The 20,694-nt window shown below is 45.4% G+C and overlaps 2 protein-coding genes across 3 annotated transcripts in view; one reads left to right on the plus strand and one right to left on the minus strand.

The window, feature by feature from the left end:
- The window catches only part of ptdss2 (phosphatidylserine synthase 2), a gene marked incomplete at its 3' end in the record, with an annotated part of 30,617 nt that extends 24,683 nt beyond the window's left edge, over positions 1 to 5,934 (minus strand). For both annotated transcript variants that reach the window (XM_080003130.1, XM_080003131.1), the window contains exons 1-3: positions 5,631 to 5,934; positions 4,235 to 4,575; positions 887 to 988 (exon numbers count right to left, since the gene is read on the minus strand). In XM_080003130.1, the coding sequence (XP_079859256.1) occupies positions 887 to 988; positions 4,235 to 4,482 (350 nt within the window). In that variant the 5' untranslated portion in view covers positions 4,483 to 4,575; positions 5,631 to 5,934. The remainder of the gene's footprint in view (positions 1 to 886; positions 989 to 4,234; positions 4,576 to 5,630) is intronic.
- A 7,127-nt stretch (positions 5,935 to 13,061) lies between these two features.
- Positions 13,062 to 15,858, plus strand: cdkn1cb (cyclin dependent kinase inhibitor 1Cb). The gene is made up of 3 exons (XM_080002051.1): positions 13,062 to 13,695; positions 13,850 to 13,976; positions 15,209 to 15,858. The coding sequence occupies exons 1-2, from the start codon at positions 13,149 to 13,151 to the stop codon at positions 13,972 to 13,974; spliced, it is 672 nt and encodes a 223-aa protein (XP_079858177.1). The 5' UTR covers positions 13,062 to 13,148; the 3' UTR covers positions 13,975 to 13,976; positions 15,209 to 15,858.
- The last annotated feature ends 4,836 nt before the right edge of the window (positions 15,859 to 20,694 follow it).

Consider the following 20,694-nt stretch of genomic DNA (forward strand, 5'->3'; position numbering starts at 1 on the left):
CTATCTGTCTATCATCACACAAACTTCAAAAAAGTGTACAACAATAACAATACAATCAAGGCCCAATCAAGAACAGAATATAATTCGGACAAAATATTCTGAATTGTGGTGTTTGCTCCATCAACAAAAACAATGCAGTAATAGCTAACAAAAGGCGTACAACAAGGCTAAAGGAGAGAGAAGGGGAGATAAGATAGGAGATGTGCGGTGGATTACGACCACGTAATCCAAATATTGGATTTTTTGTTTGTTCTAATAAATATTAGCCCCAGACTGCAGCAAGACATTTATGCACAGCACAGAATTAAATGCAGAATAAAAAAGTACATTTATATATATACATTTTATAAGATGTAGATCTCTTTCTCTACAAAAACAATTGCACAATCAAAATGTGCTTATTTAAATGGGAGCCTGCAGCGCAAACACACAGCGTGATTTGGCAACCAAACACATCTGGTACCTAGGACCACGACAGACCACTGAGCAACTGGTCCAGAACCACAAGGACCACGGACCGACCACTCCACAGACCACTCATTCACTCACTGGTCCGGACCACTAACTTTAGCACCCCTATTGGTAGTAACCAGTTGTCCGTGTTAGCGACCAGTCTGTGGACAGACCACTGAATTGGCTACAACCCCTACTGCTCAACTCAATCCATTTTGAATCGGAATCCTGACACTGACACCCATAGTTATAATAACTTTTATTATAATAAATAACAGTGGTTTAAAATGAAGGGGAAAAAAAAAAAGAAAATTCAATTGTTTAAACGCAATTATTTGTATGACAACTAGTTGTCAACCAGAATCCTGACAGCCCTTGACGAGGCCTAAACGACATCTTTCTCTTTCAGACCCGGGCTGAGCAATCTGCTGACCTCTTGGTGTTATAGGTGGTGTCCTGTGGCGTCTCCTCCAACAGCGTGACGTAGACAAGCGCACAGGTCAGGATGAACAGCACAGTCACCGTGTGGGCTCGCCTGCAGAATATGAGAGAGAGAGACTAAAGAATCAGAATGTTTACTGGCCCCACTGGCTGGTGTAAGATGCACAAGGGATTTGTCTTGGAGTAGGTGCCAACTTACATAAAATATCAACATTCAAACAAGAACAAGATAAAAGCAATACAACAAAAAGGTGTAATAAAATATACAGAAACGGATATACAAACAATGCCGATATAGGAAAGATATGTGCAATGATATGGTTACAGTAAAAACATTTAGTATGTGCAGGTTAGGTGCGAGTGTGCAACAGAAATCAGAGTTGGTGAGATGGAGGGAAGAAACTAAATAGATTTGAATACAAAGCATGTAAAAAGAGAGCAGGACATAGAGTCAGCAGGACTACAGCTCTTCGCGAGAATACATTGAAGTTTGTAAAAGATAAGCTTTTATATTTGGACCTGCTGTGGCCTTTTGTCACAAATAAACCAAAAGTAAAATGGAAGGAATGGCTTTGACCTTTTTTCTGAACCAACGGAACACAGTCAAAACAGACCTGTGTGAATCAGTACGTGGGGAGGCCGGCCAATGTCTAAAGTTATACTTTGGACTTCTTTTGTTGCTTCAACCTTTGAGGGGCCATGGCATTTCTACTTCGACATTATTGGATAAATGTGGCTCGAGCTTGATTGTGGCCTATATAACATACTAGCCAACTATAGCCGGATTGCATTTTTGGACACACATGTTTTTCCAAACTAGGATTAATGTTTAATATTTTGATGATTAAACCCTCCTGATCCATCACGCAGATGGATCACGAGATGCAGAGACTCGCATGTTGAACTGGGGGCCCGGGGAACACAAATTGGGCCATTGGTTCAAAATTAAATATGACTGAATATCCTCCAATAAAATACCCCGTTGCCTCGCCCACTGTCATCTAATTCAATCACAATTTGCTCACTGACTTTCTGTCAAACTACTGTAAATGTTTAAATAATAACAAACATAGGCTATGAAGGAGTAGTATAAAACAATGAGAGAATAATAACCCAAAATACAGTTCAAAGTTAAACTGTTTTTTGCCACATTGTATTTGTAATTGTTTTACAAATAGCCACACCGTTTCAACAACAAAACAAATACTATTGCTTTGCAGGAAAACTGGTAACAAGGTGAAAATCTGGCCCCACCAGAATGTTGAACAGCCTTGAAGATTCTCAAGTCACCCTAGACACTAACAAGTTCCTGCCGCTGGAGTGTAAACCCTACCCAACTTAAAGATCGACATCAGGATAAACTGGTTAATGCGTTTCCTGGGGATGAAAGTCTTTGATGGAAAAGAAAGATAACATTGGGAAGGGTCAGGGGGTGGAGAGAAGCCTTCGTGAGGGGATATGTTGCATTGCAAGTTAGTGGAACACAGTTATAGCTTTGAGACGCTAAGCTATCCCTCAGCACATAATATCCGAGCAGAGGCACGGTTAACACCGGCGCAGCTCCCATGAATGAAATCTTAAGAGCAGCCACAGCCACCCACGGAAGCGGAGGAAATAGGTTGACGGCGCAGGATGCAAAAGGAACTTTCCCACAATATCACATGGACTGGCCATGAGGATGACGCAACACAACAAATTCATAATCCAATGCTAAACGAGCTAAAGAGGTGTTCACGGTCATTTCACATGTATTTGACTTGCATACCGAATTGGAACAGATTTATAATCGCTGTTATGAGTTACACCTAGGGCTGGGCGATACCTACAAAATCGAAATAATCTTTGATGAATACGTTCATATTGTCTAATTTGACGATGTGTTGGTGGTGACTATGAGCTTTTACATCTACACACATGAAATGTTTGAAAAACATTATCATTAGTAATGTGGATATTATAACCAAACAGGTAGAGGCGTATTAGTACAACGAGAACGGTATGTTATCACAATCCGAGACGATATGTAATCTGACATCACAATATCTATATACTATGCTTTTACACCTGGATTAAATATAATGTTGAAAAGGCATGGACAGAGGGGTAGGAAGGAAGCATATTTATGGTGAGAAATTCTCACTTCTCAACGTTTTGGCACTGTGGTGAAGCGTCAGGGCAGTGGCGGCCACCGTTCAGCCCTCCACCAGGTCTGGTGGCTCACACCCTGAGTCACAGAAGGAAGAATGCCAGGTTGTCTTTTGGCATTTTATCCACGCTTCCCCTCCTTATCTAACCTGTTTGGCAGGAGACACCGGGGAAGGGAACTGACGCTGCTTTCGCTGACAACCGTACAACAAACCCCAGGAGAGGAATGAAGGAGAAAACAGAGAACTGAGAGCAACACAATACTACTCACTGGAGGAAAAATATATGTATACTGTAACTAATGAGGTTCGGTGTACTAGAAGAGTGGGACTAACCATGTTATTATCATTTAATGCCTTTGAAGTAACTGGACTGATTTGATTTTTTCCCCCTTTTCCTTTAAAGAATAAGTGATTATTTGGTAAATAATAAAGCCTCACATTTAACTGTCCGTGTTTTTTTTTATATTAGAATTTGGTTTCTATGCAATACAAATATTGGTTAACCCATCATTAACAATACCCTATCACTGAAGCCAAAACTATCTCACAACGATTCCAACAAAGAGACACACCGACATGCTACGAACACCGACATACATATACAGCATGTAATAAAAACGATATATTAAAATCTATCAACAATGCATCCCTGAAGTGTACACAACTTAAGCGGTGTGCATTTTTTTCCATAAGTTACTATACGTTACTATCGAGAAAAAAAAGAAATTCTCATTTTCCAAATGATCATAGCTTTTCCATATTTCCACGTGCTTCACAAGATTCACTTAGTCATTCTCAAAAATCTGTTGTCGATTACAACTGTGCGCTCCGTTATTGGGGTTTTGCAACTTGACAGGTCATTGAACGCTAGGGCTTTTTTTTGTTTTATCTATCCAAGTTATTTTAACGCACAGAGTTCTAGCTGCCTACCTCCACATCCAACACATTTAGCCTTTCTCTGAGGGATTGTAGGTCGACAATGTCAACAGACATAATTTCCCATTTCTTCTGATTGACAAACATTAAGATGAGAAGGGAATCAAGGGATACAATGGTGGAAGGGATGCCCAAAATAATATTTGTCTGCTTAGTGGCTACCTTTGAAGAAAACTTAGAATGAACTGACAAATGATAACAGTCACAGCCAGAGAGGATATACTTTAGGAGAAAGAGGGATTTTGGTCCCATCTTACCAGAAAAAGGTATTGGTCCCATCATCAAACACCTCACACTCTGTGTTCCTGCTCCACAGGTTGTCTCTGGATGTCTGCTTCATTGACTTGGCTTTGGTCGGGGTGCCTTGATCCTGACAGGCGGGGGACTCTGCGGGATTCAAGTGACTGCTATTGATCTGCTCCTCCGGGGCTGTGGAGATCCTGCCGGCGACTGCAGCCATGCCGCCCTTCTTGTACTCAGCCTTGGCCACGGCTCTACCGAGCATTTCGGCGCAGTGTGCTGTGCGGCTGTTATCCCTGCACTGTGCTCCCTTGTGCTGTCATCGGCACTCAGCCCCGCCCAAGTGACTGGCAGCACCCTGAGGAGGAACGGCACAAAGTGTACAGAAATGCACGTTCCGCAAGCTTTCCGCTCGCCACAGCTTCTAACTCCATGAGTGCGATCCCACACAGGGACCACGGAAAGGGGCCTGACAATCAGAATTGGGCGCAGCCGGGTAACATGTGATATTACTCAGAATGCTGGAGGTGTTTAGGGGTCATTTTATACCACGAGCGGTCAACACCACTGTGATTCCATTGTTTTAATTCGATTGACTGGTTTAATTACGTAATAATTTCCTTCACCTCTGATTTCACAGCATGTATTTAACGACTCGTGAAACGCTTTTAACTTTGAATCGTCCTTGTGTATGAAATGTGCTGTAGAAATTAAGGCGCCCTGCCTACCACCTCCCTTCAGATCGTCACACCCCAGCACATTCCCTCCCCATGCTGCGGATGTCTACGGTGACCTTAACAACAATGTTGTGCACCAAGCCACCTTGATGTCAGGTTAGTAGTGAGGGAAGGTTCGACCCCTGGCTTCGATTTGTGTAATGTATCTGGGCGGGATAATGTGGGTAACTGTGGATCCCGGACATTATTTTGACCCGATTCCCTTAAATGTCTTTGGGCAGAGACATGCAAGGTGTGAATTGCAGAAAGAATGACGCTTCTGTGGAAATCCTAGATGTTGGGGGAAGGCTACCGCGCGTTAAGCGAAGTCACGCTCGGTGTGACGTGCGCCGTGATCCCTGACTTTCTTTTGCCTTCGACTCGAGTTGGGTGCTCGGGTCTTTTTTTCACCCGTTACGCCGGAGTGACACCAGACCCCCGAGTCCTTTACACATTCGCCGGGAACGGCTCGTTCGCGAGTCTCGCCCCGCTCCAGCTCGGCTAGCGGTAGATGCTGCTGCTGCTGCTTATTTCGCTCCCGACTGACCTTGCTAACCGGGCTGGAAAACACCGGCGAGCTCGGAGGACAACACCCGGCGTTCCGCGCCGCACCGCCGCCGACACAGTAAAAAAAAAAAAAAAAAAAAAAATGGAGTTGACGCGTTGTCAAGTTAAGTGACCTCGCTGACTTACTTACCGGAATCCACGTTGGGAGAGCAACGTTACCGCGGCGTCGGCAAAGACTTCGACTCAAGCGGGCGGCGTCCTCCGTTAGCGCCGGCGCCAATTATCGCCCCGGTAATCCTAAAAAAAAACAAACAAACAAACAAACGACAACAACTCGCGGAGGCGGAGGCGCGGGCTGACACATGGGGCGGATGGCGGCTCCGGCAATGTCAACTTTACCTCCGTCAAGGCGGCGGAAATGAAATCCGGACGCGCTAGGCAGGCTTTTCAAGATAAAAGGCCGAAGCGAGCGGCACGAAAACGCCCGGGAACGAGAGCCGGTGACGTCAACCGACGCGGTGTTTTGGGGTCATCTGAGGCCCCCCCCCCCCCCCCCCCCCCCCCCCCCCCCCCCCCATTTATTTCCACCTCCCATGTAACCGCCCGGGGTCACGCTATTGAGTGCGGCGTCCAAGCATAACGATCTTCGCCGGACGTCGACTGGCGTCACAGGGCAAATGTTCAGCTCTTTACGCCCGCCCGCCCCGCGGCGGCTGCGCCTTTTGTGACATCTGCCGCTAAAGGTCACCACAGAGGCCCCCAGCCGGGCCCCCAGAGATCGGGGGCCCCCCTCCCGGAAAAGACGCCCCGGTGCATGTTCTTGAAACCTTGCGCCAGTGCTTAATGAGTACTCGTCTTCTAATCGCCGTCTTCGTCGCCCCAGTCCAGTCGCCCAGGCCGCACTAAAATGAACCATTGATAGGTATAGATAGATGGCTTTGGTCCCAATCCGTCCGTCTGTCTGTCTGTCTGTCTGTCTGTCCGTCTGCGTCTACCTACTGTGTCTGCAGTGAATATAGGACCCGTGTGATGGTATATATACTTGACACGGTGGCGCAGTGCATTGCACTGCTGCCTCACAGCAAGAAGGTCCTGGGTTAGATTCCCGCCTGGGGCGCTGTTTGCACCGTGCTCCGGCGGGTTATCTCCCAAATAGGAGCCTTTCTGTGTGGAGTTTGCATGTTCTCCCTGTGCTCACATGGGGTTTCCTCCACCTCACGTCAGTAAGGACCCCCACCCAAAAACATGCACCCATCATCGTCTGACCAGCGATGGACACTCGTCACCAGGTCCCCGGGCGCGTCCACGTATGCTGCCCACTGCTCCTGGCTGTGCCCCCGGAGGAAGGACAAGCCAGGATGGGTCAAAAGCAGAGAATCCATTTCACCGGCCACCATCAAAGCATGTGCGTGTGTGCAAGCATGTGTTATAGTGTGGTGTGTTGCGTGATAAATAAAGACTGTTTCTTTCTTCTCTTCTACTTAAAAGTCAACGTGTGTATTAACAAAGCTCTCTCCAGCGCACAGATTTTGGATAACGTGCCCAAATCCGCTCCACCGCGCCCGAGTAAACGGACGCTTCCGCCTCCTTTGTTGCTTTCTCAACGTCGAAAAATGCGTTTTGGTTTCCGGCAAAATCGCGCCGTCCCGACGCCTCGTCCCGGTCGGTCGGTTGCGTTGATAGAGAGGCGTGGCGGCAACAGTAACTGGGTGGTCGTAACTTAGCTGAGCTCTTATCTTGGAGGGCGAGCGCAGCGGTTCCGGCCTCGCCAACTTTATGACGCCGCCTACATTCGCACAGCTTCCGGACAACGGCAACAAATCCACATCCGGTAAAGTGGCTTTCAAAGTAAGGCTCTTGAGGCGTTTCCGAATTGCAGTTTGGAGCTTTTACTTTGAATTTCGCAAGTGAGTTCCAAGGCATCCGAGCGATGAAAATGATTAAAATAAATCGAACAAAAGTTATTTCCTTTAAATACACATCAGATCATATATTGTTTTTCTTGACTTTTACAGGAATAATACCAAGCATTATTATTATTATTATTATTATTGTTGTTGTTGGGTTATTATTATTATTAATAATTATAATAATAATAATATGATCATAATAATAATCATCATCATCATCATTAAAAAAACACATATTGCATTTTCCAAGTATAATGCTATGTATAAAATAATTATAACATTTATTCATATCCGTGCCTCTGTAGACGTATATTTAAAAATTGGACAGATGTGACAACTTGCATAACTCACCCAAGTGGAGACACATTGACCCGAATCAAGTGGAGCCACGTGAGATTAATTCTACCGACAGGGTTTGTTCTAAAACTGTGAAGACTGAGCAACATGCGCTTGATTAAACAGTTTCAAAGTGTTTATTGTTCAAATACGCACCGTCGTCATTGGGGAACCCTGACCTTGGCCTCGGCCGGGACCGCCAAGGTCAGCTTCTCGTGATGGAAACCCCCTCCACCGCAGACGATAAAAATGTCCTTTGTCTCTGCATTTGACATAGTTTGACAACCACTTGACCTTCCAAAAAGCAAGACCAAATATTTGTCATAAGTACTTAAAATGACAAAAGATGACATGACGGGTGTGCGTGTGTGTATGTGTGTGTGTGTGTGTGTGTGTGTGTGTTATTGTAATGGTAATTTAATGGCACAAGTACACTTGTCTAGACGAGGTCTTCAATGTTGAACCAACATATCAGCCCATTGACATTTCAAAACACAAGACTGTATGTGACATGAACTAGTGACTGCTTTATCATTTGCCCAGTTTTGTTTGTTTGTTTCATGTTTTTGACTCCAGCTGCACAACTCTTCACGCAATTGAAAATAATTTCTGAATTCTAAAAAGGTAAAATTTTAAGCTGGTCACATAATAAAGAAAACCGAGCCAGGGCATACATCGAAAATGAATCGAAGGTTTTTAAATTTGAGGGGCGTGGTGGATTTTAAAAATGATGGTAGCGTACAGAAAATGTTGCCGACGAAGTGCGAGTGCCAAAAGAACGGGTTCAACAGAAAGCAACACAGTATGTGTTTTTTAAGCGTGATGATACTGAGAAGCTGACATGCTTTTGCATCAACCGCGCTGGATATCTGCAAAGGCCTTTTCTATGAGGCCCGCACCGAAAAAACGTTGTTAAACCTTGTTCTCGCTGCTCCCTCCGTGACGTTCTGCAAGATCTTACACCGGAGAAATCTTTACAAGTCTCCGCTGACAAAATCCCCCCCCCCCCCCCCCCAAAAAAAACCTTCACATGTTGGAGCTTTGGCTCGTACCTCCCTCCACGACATCTATTTCCAGCGCCCACCACCAGCAGCCTGATCACGTGATTTTTTTTTAGTTGTTTTTTTTTAAATCAAATCATCAAAGACAAAAGCCATTTACTGAACATCAACGCTGCTTCCATTACGCTGACAAAGACCAGGATGAGAAACCACATGAATGGGCTCTAACCTCCCTTTATTCGTTAATTATCAATCAATTCCCAAGTCTGCTTTCGAGATGATAGGAGTAAGTCGTAATTGCCTCGTCCCCCTTCGCTACCTCTGACTATTTTGTTCGACGTGCAGGTCACACGTTGATATCACTCAGATTGTATTTCGAAAACAGACTCTCAAAAGAGGTTTGATTTCGGCTATGGGCGCATTTTTATGCGGGTATGATTGGATTATTGCCGCGATTCTTCCGCTCATTTATTTTTTCTCCGTCGGTCTTTAGACCTCGTCTTCGTTCCAAGCGCTTTACTTTACTTTCTTTTTTATTCCTCTCGTTTTAATCTGTTTCTTATTTACTGCGAAGCACTCTGTACTCATGTCCACTGCACTTTATTTTTTTCCCCCCCTTTCAAGTGACATTTTCTCTTAGACCACATCTCCAGAGTTTCGTGACCGGTAAGGGTTTTTCATCGCGGCGCTCACGTGGATCTCATCTCACGGCGTGGCGTTGAAAAGCTCGACGCAAAATCCCCACTTGAACTGAGGAATAAAATACTGGCTCCCCTCTCTTTATTTCTCGTGATCTTCTCCCCCCCCCCCCCGACCTGGGAGGCTTTCATCAGCCGTGGGCAGGAAATGGAGGTGGACTTGTGGAGGAAGTGGAGGAGGAGGACGGGGCGTATCAAAGGATATACCCACTCAAACCAAACGTCAGGCAGGATGGCTTTACAGCCGTCACTCAGGGTGGGGTTCATTTAGGACTCAAGGCCTAACCTGCCCCCCCCCCCCCCCCCCCAACACACACACACACAGACACACACACACAGACACACACACACACACACACACACAAAAGGTCCAGAGGGGGCCCGTCTTACCCACATTAAAACAACCACTTTGTGCAGGTAGAGAAGGGGACGAGGCAACACCCTGGAAACAGCCTTTGAACCCCAAGGCCCTTCAAGTGGAAACCACCTGGGAGGGGGAACATATCAGTACTTTGTACTGGCTGGCTTGGCGAGGCGTGGCTGACAGGAGGGAAAAAGAGAGAGAGAGCGAGAGAGAGAATTAAAAAATGATTAAATTCCAGAATCAAAGAGCTTTAAGGTTTTTTTTTATAATATAGGGTAAGGGTTTTTCATATATATATATATATATATATATATATATATATATATATATATGTACACACAGTATATTAGATTGTTCTTGATGGATACAGAGTCTAATGATCTTTTAAAAAGTTTGTTGGCTTTTCAAAGGTTTTATTCAGTGTTGTCTGTCAAACTTTAAAGCCACACTATGTAACTTTTTTACCTTCCAATAACAGCTTCAAAATCATTTTGATGGTACGCCGACTTGTAATATGGCGGATAGCACCTGGGAAAAGTGCGTCACGCTTTACGGCACCACGTCACTTCCTTGATGTGTGGCTACGTTAATTACCGTTTTTTTGGCCGGGTAAAATGTATTTTTAAAAAGCGATAAATGATCAACTTGCCGGTCCGAATGTCCGGTAATGAGGCTCATACAAAACGTAGCCACTCCACCACCCCGACGGTGCGGGTGAGACGGGCCACTGGTGCGCCTGAGCCGATCTGCCAGGCCGAGCACATCTGGTACCTACACCGGTAGCTGGGTGCCGATCCCCGCTCCGATTCCGCGGGGGGGCCGTGGACTGAGTGCTAGCTAGCTGCAGCTGTACACTCAGTCCACGGCTCCGGGAAGCGGCGAGGTCAGTGCAAGGGGCGCTGTAACCTAGGTCTACATTATATTTGCGTCTGTAACATCAACTGGTATTGAAAAGTGACGGGAAAACGAATTATCTTCAGACACCGGACTGAGTTTTTACGACAGTGGTATAACAGTGCAATTGCAATCAGAAACTACAGGGGCGCAAATGCCAAAAGTTACATAGTGCTGCTTTAATATATCGAAGAAATCCGCGAATAGCTGTGTCTGAAAACGATATAGTTGCAAGTCAGTGAAGTGTCCTCACATTCCAGGCCAAAAGACATTACAGCATTTTTTGTCTGCATCTGGGTATTCTTGGTATGTTTGCACGACTGTTTGCACAACATCGCAGGAGGAAAATACATTTCATCTTCTTTTCTTTTCTTTTCTTTTCTACCAAACAGCTCCAGTGGCTTTTAAACGAATTCGTGAACGTGTGTACAACTATTCACCACCAGGGGGCGGCATCTCCCTTTGCCTCCATGAAAGGAGGAGGACTCTTCGGAGGGATGTAGAAACCGTCTTCTGCAGCGAGGGTTCCCAAACTTTAACTTTCCATAAAATGACATAAAATAAAACAATAAACATAAAACATAAAACAATAACAAAGCAAGTTGTATAAACGGCACCTGCCTGTACAGCATAAAGTGGAAAACCAGACAAAAAACCTCACCATTATTAGTGGACATTAGTAAATATGTGTGAATAAAAGAAACGACAACCTTTCTATAATAAAATGTTCCCCCAAAAATGCACATAGGCCAATTCTATATATATATATATATATATATATATATATATATATATATATATATATATATATATATATATATATATATATATATATATATATATACATACACACACACACACACACACACACACACACACACACACTGAATGATATGATATGAATGATAATAATTTCAACGTGGACCCCATGCGCTTTGATGAGCCTAGTTTGGAAACCCCTTGGTCTATAGAACAATGGCATCTATTGATCATCATCATTGATTGGTATTCATCACTTGTTGGGAGTTTGAAGTTAGACGCTCGTTCCTTCTCTAATCAACTCTCCAATTTAATCACGTTTCTTTGCGAGGCCCATTTGACGCTTTATTTAGGGTTTCGTCTCACTCGTCATCTCACCCAGTTTTAAACACGCTTTTAACCTGCTTGCGACCCCCCCCCCCCCCGGTCACTGACTATGAATGATAAACCCTATAACCGCGCGGTGGCGCTGTTGCATCGTTCATTCTGTTTGGGGGCGTCGTCCGTGCTCCCGGCCCCTGACTCCGTTCAGGTAACTGATGAAACTATTGCGTGTGTGTGTGTGTGTGTGTGTGTGCGTGCGTGCGTGTGTGTGCGTGCGTGTAATGTAATGCGCCCACAGTGACGGCGTTTGCATCCAGAATGGACGGAGCACCGTATCCCAGCACCAACTTAGACTTACCTTAGAGCGGCTCTCAACGTGAGGCCCGGGGGACGGCGAGGGGTCGTTCAAGAGGTTCCAGGGGGCCCCCCTCAGTGAAATGATGAACATTTTAACTTCACATAGATTTAAGTTACGTTGGCAGCGTTAAATAATGTGCAACGACGACTGATGATTCACAGGCAGGTATTTGGGATTAAATCACATTTAACGATAATAAAAAAAATCTCGGGTCCCACAGACAAAATGTCATCAAATGGGCTCCGTGGCCTTTTGTGAATCAAATTGAACCTTTCGTCAATACGTCGCCCCTTAACCTTTGTGCACGAGTGAAATTACGTCAGGTATCCTATTGCGTTTGATTTCATCACTTTTTGAAAAGTGACACTGTCAGAATTTACACCCTTGTGACAATACAAACCGGTTGAGCTGGAGATTTCAGACGTTTTGCAGCGCACAGATGAGATCAGAAGGATGATTTTAAGCAGCCCACTTTACACAAAACTCATCTTGCCTTTCTGATAGAAGAACTTTCACATTTAAAACGCATGTTTTCGGACCAGACTAACCGCCCTGCTCTGTCCATAAGAAACGTTTGTGTACAACAAAATAAAATCTGAACATGACTATTTAATATCACCGTTAAAAATGCCCGGGGCATCCTCGCACTGAAAGCAAAAACACAAACAGACAATAAAAGTAAATGGATCTTTTTTTTGTTTTGTTTTTTTTCGTTCATGTTCTCTCAACTTATGATCGAGAAATTATAACAACGTATACATTCAAAAAATATATATATATATATATTGCTTTAACCATTTAAAAGCATTATTTTTCAGTCGATCCGACGATTTCAAACCGCGGAGCAGAAAGGGGGGGGACGGGGTCTGCCGGGTGGGCGGTCCCAAACCCGACCAATCCAGTGGTTCGCTCCGAGTTGGCCGCTTTATATGCACCGCGGTGCGCAGTCAGTGTACATTTAAACCTTGCGTCGCGTCAACAACAAACCCCGCACGGATCTCTCATCCCCGTCCGTGCACCTCGGGTTCTCTATCCCCTCAAAGTTCGGCCACGGGAGACGCGCCATGTCCAACGTCCAGCTATCGAGCGCGGCCCTGGAGCGGGTCGCGGCCAGGAGGACCTTCCCTCTCCAGACGCGCACCGGCGTCTGCCGCAGCCTCTTCGGACCGATCGACCACGACGAGCTGCACCGGGAGATGAAGAGCAAGCTGCGGGAAATCTCGGAGCGGGACCAGCAGAGGTGGAACTTTAATTTCGAGGCGAATTCCCCGCTGGCCGGGGATTACGAGTGGGAGGAGAGCCCCGTGGACGCCACGCCGGACTTCTACCGGGACTCGGGGCGCACCAGGGCGGCGAGGACCTCGTCCCCCTCGGGCTCGGAGTCGGAGCTCCAGGAACGCCCCGCGGTCGCGGTGGACGTACCGCCCGGCTGCGAGGACCGCCTGGCCGACCCCGAGGGCAGCGGCACCGCCCGCCCCGTGCAGGAGCTCAACCAGGAGAACCGCGCCGACAAGCTCAACTCAGGGAGCCGGGGTCTGAGGCAGGTTCCGTGCGTGCGACGCAAGAGGACGGCGGCCCGCTCGGACCCCAGCAGCACGACGCACATCACAGGTGAATACCACGGGAGACGGGTTTCATGGAGACGGGTTCATGGAGACGGGTTTCATGGAGACGGACGGTTGTTATGAACTATCCGAGTCTCTCGCTCTTGGTTGATTGTCTCTACGCGATGCTGAGTGTGGTGGTGTTTCCTCCCCCTCCACAGATTTCTTCGTAAAACGCAGGAGGCCCGCAGCCGCGGAGCCCAAATCAACCGAGAGCGCCGGTTGCCCGCACGCCCCGAAGTCCCCGATCCCGATGGAGCAAACTCCGCGGAAAAGAATTCGCTGAAGGTACGAGGCTTCGCACCCATAACAACCCCATGTCCCCAGACACGGGATGTCTTCTGTGTGTTTTACTGAAGTGCATTCGCTTTTCGTAGGTGTCACAAGCCAAAGGTGACACGGTGGTTGCTTTTGAGCGTGTTTCCGCACAGTGGGGTTCAGGTGTCATTTACTAATGTAGCCCTTATTATATTTATATGTGAATATAAATACACTAATTATTCGATTTGATGGTTTTAACAGATTATGATAACCGTCTGGTACCTCTTCCCTCAATACCGGGATACCGACTTGCGGGCACTGTGATTTGTTACTGCGCAACGCAAAGTAGTCCCCCCGAAGTCCTTCACGTCAATTAGGCTAAAAGAACGATTCGAAGAAACGGGACTATTCAAATTCAAATTCGAAAGCGTACTCAAAATATTAAATGAAACATTTTAGTGTTGATTGTGTATTTTGTACTATTCTAAGAAAAGAAAAATCTGCTATTTCATTACTACCCCCCCCCCCCACCCTTTAAAATAAATGCCCATGTTTAAAACGAATGTATGTTTTGTATTATTACAAATAATACAAAACAAATAAATACACTAATTACAATACATTTACGATGGCACTACGTGTCTTTTTTTTTTTTTTTTTTAATGTCGATGCCTTGCTGTGTGTGTACCAAAACAGTGCTTGGGGGCAGGCGTGCAGCCCCCGGGGGCGGGGGGCGGGGGGCGCGGCGCTAGTGGTAGTAATCACAGCAGCCACGCCGCCATCTTGGCCCGGTGTTGTTTCCGCTCGCACATATCATATCCCTGGGAAAAAAAAGGTGTGCGTGTCCAAATCGGTCGCATACGTAGAGGTATATCGATGGTATTACTTAGTCGTTATTAACCTTAAATCTGGTGTGGATGAGCGCAAGTCGTACGTATAACAGCGCTCGTAGTCACACACACACACACACACACACACACACACACACACACACACACACACACACACACACACACCGCGCAAAGATGGCGGCGCTATTGACGTATCAGCGGGGGTCACGGGGGTCCACGTCACTGTGGCGGGAAAAGGCCGGTCACGCCCGCCGCCGTGACGGCCGCCGGCTCGGGTTTCAGGCGGAGAGCTGACGCGCGTCTTTCTCCGGGGGAAAGGGAGGAGAGAGCGGGGGGGGAATAAAAAATAAAAAAACAAAAAATGGACATCGGGGGATCTCACCGCCACCATTGCTCCTTGTCCCGCAGGTGTTTTTGCACTCGAGCCACGTCGGCCCGTTTGGGAGGATCTTCCTTGCGACGTCCGGGTTTTTGGAGCCGCACAGGAGGCGTGCCGCCCGGCGGCTCTCCGGGCTCGGCGCGGAGCCCCGGGTGGAGCTGCGGAGCCCCCGCCAGGACTCTCAGGATTACACGGTCTGGAGAGCGGAGGAAGGCAGAATGCGACGAATGTCTTGTTATCCAGTACAAATGTAGCATCCATGGTTGCTTTGCATGAAGCCACTTGACAGTGTTAAATGTTTTAACATCTGTGCAATCCTAAATAACTTAAAATGTCTACACTGGCCAAAAGTGTACAGCTTTATAGAGACAATAGCCTATAAATGTTTATTTCTGTTCAATGTCTGGTTTCTGTAAATGTATATTTTTTAAGACTATTCTAACTTATCATTTATTTATGTTTCTTTATATTTTTTAAATGCCTTGTTGATTAGCCAAAGGGCATATTTTTGTTTTATTTTTATTTATATGTTTATTGTGATATATATTTTTTTTTTTGCAATCATGTAGCTTTCGTTAGTAGCCTATACACTTGAAAAATGGGTTTCGTTGTGTTTTTTTCTGAGCCGTTTTCAATTTTCTGTCCCTCCATATCGCAAAAATTTCAAATAAATGTTTTCAATTTTAAACAACCGCTGCCCTTTCGTGTTTTATCCAATATGGGACTCTTCTCTCCTTTTTGTAATTTGCTTTTTTACATTTTTATTTTTAGGCCGTGCCAGATTTTCACCCGATTGCTTTTCCTTTTCTAAAAGTGACACTTGATCATTGAAGCCCATGCTCGGTTCAAATTGAAATCCAATATAGTCCACACGCAAGAATCCCGTTATTGAGAAATTTCTCCACAATTACAGGGAAAAAGTGAAATCTGAAATCTTAATTTCTTTCAAATTTCTCAATGTCTTCAAATAAAAAATAGATTTAAAAACCCGAATTGAACCCCGACTGCGGACACATAGGTGAGTTTGATCCCAACGTTTGCGTTGCATCTCCGCTGATTTAAATCTCTCCTGGGCGGGGTGGGGGATGCACGGCAGCGCGGCAGCTGCGGGACGTATATGCTGGGATTTAAAGGCCCTTTCGCCCCTGCACTAAAGAACGGCAGCAGCTGCCTTTTGGAACCCCGCATTGTCACCGCACACACCCCCGCATTCACACGCACTCCACAAGCCCCCCCCCCCCCCCAAAGCACCGCGCACACACACACACTGTTGAGCCCGTGGTGGATGCAGCGCACCGGGCGTGCGGGCCACCTGCCAGAGAGACGGAGTAAAAGGCCTCCTCCTGGTCTTTGTAAAGTGTCCGTGTCTATTGAAACAAGCCGCTCAGCAGGTCAGACTTGCAAATTTACCCTTAATTGAATGTAGGCAAATGTGCGCACTCTGGATGTGCGTCTGCGCTTCTTTTTTTTTTTCTTTTTTTTTTTTTTTTGGTCATCGGCCCTCCCACAAGGAAAGGCCGGCGCTGAGATGAGACACCCGCTTTATTTACCAGGAGGCGACAACCGCTAGTTATGAAATCCGGTTCGCCGTGGCGTTGACCCGGCCCATGTGACTCCAATGTTTTAATCAATTGGAGACTTTTGATTGCCAGACTGACTTTGTCAGCTTTGCGCACACATCAGCCCCGACGGTCTTATTCTGGTCGCCGACACAAAGCGCTCCCCGGCTCTATTCTGTCCTTTTTGTTGCCATATGGCAAATCCATGTAGACATAGCCAAGAGCCATTCACTGAGCCACAGAAAGTCCTGCACCACAGAACAAAAGACACTTTGTAAGGCTGCTCCATTGATACGAATGGGCGAAAAAATATTATAATTAATCTATGGGTATATCCACCTAATTAAGGCCCATATGCCGACGGGGAGCTTCTGTGCCATTCAATGCAGTTTTGGATTCTCAATAGTTGACATGCCGAAGACAACAGCTGCTCATGTGTTACTTTAATGAAGTCCTTTCCACTCAGACACGTTGTGGGAAGCTTTCTAGGTTTAGGGCCTATATGGTCACTCAAGAGTTAATATTAGGCTCGTGCAGAAATGTGAAACGACAGTGGTAAATATATTATTGAAGTCAACAAGTCTTATTTTTGTTTTCTTTAAGAGGTCATAGGTCAAAGAAGTAGCTATCTGAGATTTGTATTTAATTGAGGCCTATCCTAAAATCAAATGGTTACATCCAACGTTCACGGTTCACGTTTTTTTTGTAAAAGTAGGAGGGTGTGTTTACATGAAGCCAAATATAGACAGAGCAAAAAACTCACACGTGGCCTCAAAATATAAACAAACAGGCCTAACAACAAGGCTGTCATGGCGTCGTTATTGGTTGATTTTAGCCCTTTTCATTTTGAGGAAAGGTTGAAAGGTATGATTCCGTTTTGACAGGATCAAAGAGAAAACAAATCATTGGCATTTTTACGTTTTACTATTAACAGCAAAACAACGAAAATCCGCCAATTTCCGTTATTTTTCTTAGTCTAAACCTCAAATACTGTTCATTGAAACTACGAATTAGTCATAACTCGCTATATAAATGAGGTCTAGTTTTGTCTATTATTATCAGCGCGATCGAAATAGTCAATTTCAAGGCTAATATATGTCTAGTAATAAAAAATATATACATAAAAAAATAATGTAAATACATTATATATATATATATATATATATATATATATATATATATATATATATATATATATATATATATATACTGTATATATATATATACTGTATATTTACAGTATATATATATATATATATACACAGACACACACACACACACACACACACACACACACAATGTGTGTGTGTGTGTTTTTGACATAATATAGGCCTAATTAAAGTAATGACTCCAGGGAAGTGAATCCCCCCCCCCAACGCAAGCCACATAAAACGCGGTCCTTAAACATATAGTTAAAAAAAAAAAAAAACAAGAAAAAAAAAACATTTTTCTTCTCTAAAACACGCAATTAACAGGACAGTCTGCAAAGACAGCAATTACACATAGTAAGAGGGGGGTGAATTAGCATTTTGAGGCCATCTGGCCTCGGCGCAGCGACGGGGAACAAAGGAGCTGGGTGCGGAGGAGAGCCGAGCGTGCCATCGCATTGACCTGCAAATGAGGCTTTGTTACGGAGTTAAAGCTCCCTGACCCCCTGCACCCCCCCTCTCCAAAAAACCAAGAGGTTTTTTTTTGTGTGTGTGTTGTTTTGCTTCTTTTTTTTTTTTTACCCTGACGAATTCACGGATAGGTTGGAGAGCTTTTACGCACGCCCTCCTGCGTTGCACAGGAGATGGAAACATGAACCCGTTTCGTGTTGTTAAGGTGAAACAAGTTTTTATTCCGCGACTACATCCTGTTTCGCGTGTTTTGTAGCGGAGAGGTGTCACCTGTGACCATGCACCCCCACCCCCCTACAACCCAACCCAACCCAACACGAGAGTTGCGTGGACAGAGACCCACGTGTTTCCGTAAAGCTTGCAGAAAACTTTACAGAAAAGTGCATCCGTAAGGGAATCAGTTCAAACCGTGTGTGTGTGTGTGTGTCGGTGTGTGTGTGTCGGTGTGTGTGTGTCGGTGTGTGTGTGTGTGTGTGTGTGTGTGTGTGAGAGAGAGAGAGAGAGAGAGAGAGAGAGAGAGAGAGAGAGAGTGTGTGCGCGCGCGAATGTGAGGAGGGACAGAGAACAAGTTACTAAAAGAAAACGCATATATATTTTAGGTTATATTTATGTCTAACTGCAATGTTTTAACGGCCTGTCTACATTTTATTTCATGTTTAGTTATTGTGCTCATCTTCCTCGCCTTTTATTTCCTTATTTACGTTGCCCCTTGAAAAAAACCCCACAACTGAGTAAGTGAGAGATCCAATGTGCGTTTCTAATTCCTGATGACGTCACTACCCTCTTTCTCTCCTTTCTCCCCTCGCTCCTCTTCCCCCCCCCCCCCCCCCCCCCCCTCCCTCCATCCACTCAGTATTCATGCCTGTGCGGGACAATGGCCGTGGCTCGGTCCACGCAGCCTGCAGCGGGAGGTGGTGTGAGGTGTGACAGGGAACTCGTGGCAGCTTTTCACAGATCCTCTTCCCGTCTCCCTCGCTCCCTTTGCGTCTCGCGGCTCGCCTCGGTGGGGGGGCTCAATCAGCCTCCCTCGACCCACCGCCATCTCTAATTCACTTTGCCCCCCCCCCCCCCCACACACACACACCCACGCATCAAGGGGATTGGAGTGTAAGAACCCCCGAATAATGGCAGATCTCTGACAGTGTTGCACGACTTGGCGGAGCGAATGGCCAAATCCTTTTAGTCTAGACGACTTTCTGTGTGTGTGTGTGTGTGTGTGTGTGTGTGTGCGCATTGCTGCCTGCCGCGTGGGCGTGCACGCCGTTCGGGCGACGTGCACTTTATTCATTTAAGGACTATACGGTAGCCGAACGGTGCCAGTGGCCTCCGCAGAGCTCTGCAGGCTTCGCCCTCCGGGGGGTTTTTACTGAAGACGTGCGTAAAAGGCTTCGGAGGAATTTGGCGCGCAACGGTCATTCCATCGATCAGAAGGTGTCAGTGCACGACAATGCAGCCTGTTTTCCTGCGTGACACCGGGGTGAAGAGGCCACGCTATCGATTTGAGGGGGCTCTGTTCAGATACCTTTCATCCATATTGAAGTGTTTGCCCAAAAATGCACATAGACCTATTCAATATCGTATCAGTGGAGGATCGAAGACCAAGTACTACATATATATATATATATATATATATATATATATATATATATATATATATATATATATATATATATATATATATATATATATATATATATATATATATGATAAATTATTTATATATATATATTTTTTTTTTTATTGTGGTATTGAAATGGAGGAAACCAAAGCAATTTTAAGCAGCGTATGGGCAGGTGCACTGTTCCTTTAACTATCAGATAGGAGACACCATCGATGATTAACATGATCAAGCAACTCAAGCAGGGAAACCTTGTGTGAGATGGTTTTAAAGCTTTGACGTCACACGAGCCTGACCCCAGGAGGTTGCAGTGAAGCCATTTATAGCCATCGCTTCTTCTGCGGAGCAGATGGGCGCTCTATTCAGGTGGGAGAGTCAGAAATACACCACCAATCCATAAAAGTAAAGAAAGGTTTGTTTTGCATAGTCTTGAAGAGCGATAGTTTGCGTCGCAATTAAAATGGTGACATTTCGATTAAATAAATAAATATATGAATATCAATCAATGTTTTTGAAACAAACAAACAAACTAACAAAAACCTGACAAGGCCCTAAGGCCAGAACTGGAACTTTTAGTTGAAACTTTCTACACTACTGTGTATTGTCCCGGGGCTGCGTTGACACCCGCGCAGAAGTCTGAAAAGAAACTTGCTGAAACCATGAGGCCTTTGAATGTGACATACTGTACCTCCCAAAAGTGGACGACTACACCAGGAAAT

This window comes from Zeus faber, assembly GCF_960531495.2.
Source record: "Zeus faber genome assembly, chromosome: 6".
Lineage (NCBI taxonomy): Eukaryota > Metazoa > Chordata > Actinopteri > Zeiformes > Zeidae > Zeus > Zeus faber.

Excerpts from the sequence above, each read along its gene's own strand:
- cdkn1cb (XM_080002051.1), top strand. The coding sequence starts at position 13,149 with ATGTCCAACGTCCAGCTATCGAGCGCGGCCCTGGAGCGGGTCGCGGCC. Across the intron at positions 13,696-13,849 it reads CAGCACGACGCACATCACAG|ATTTCTTCGTAAAACGCAGG; the intron begins GTGAATACCACG and ends CCCCCTCCACAG.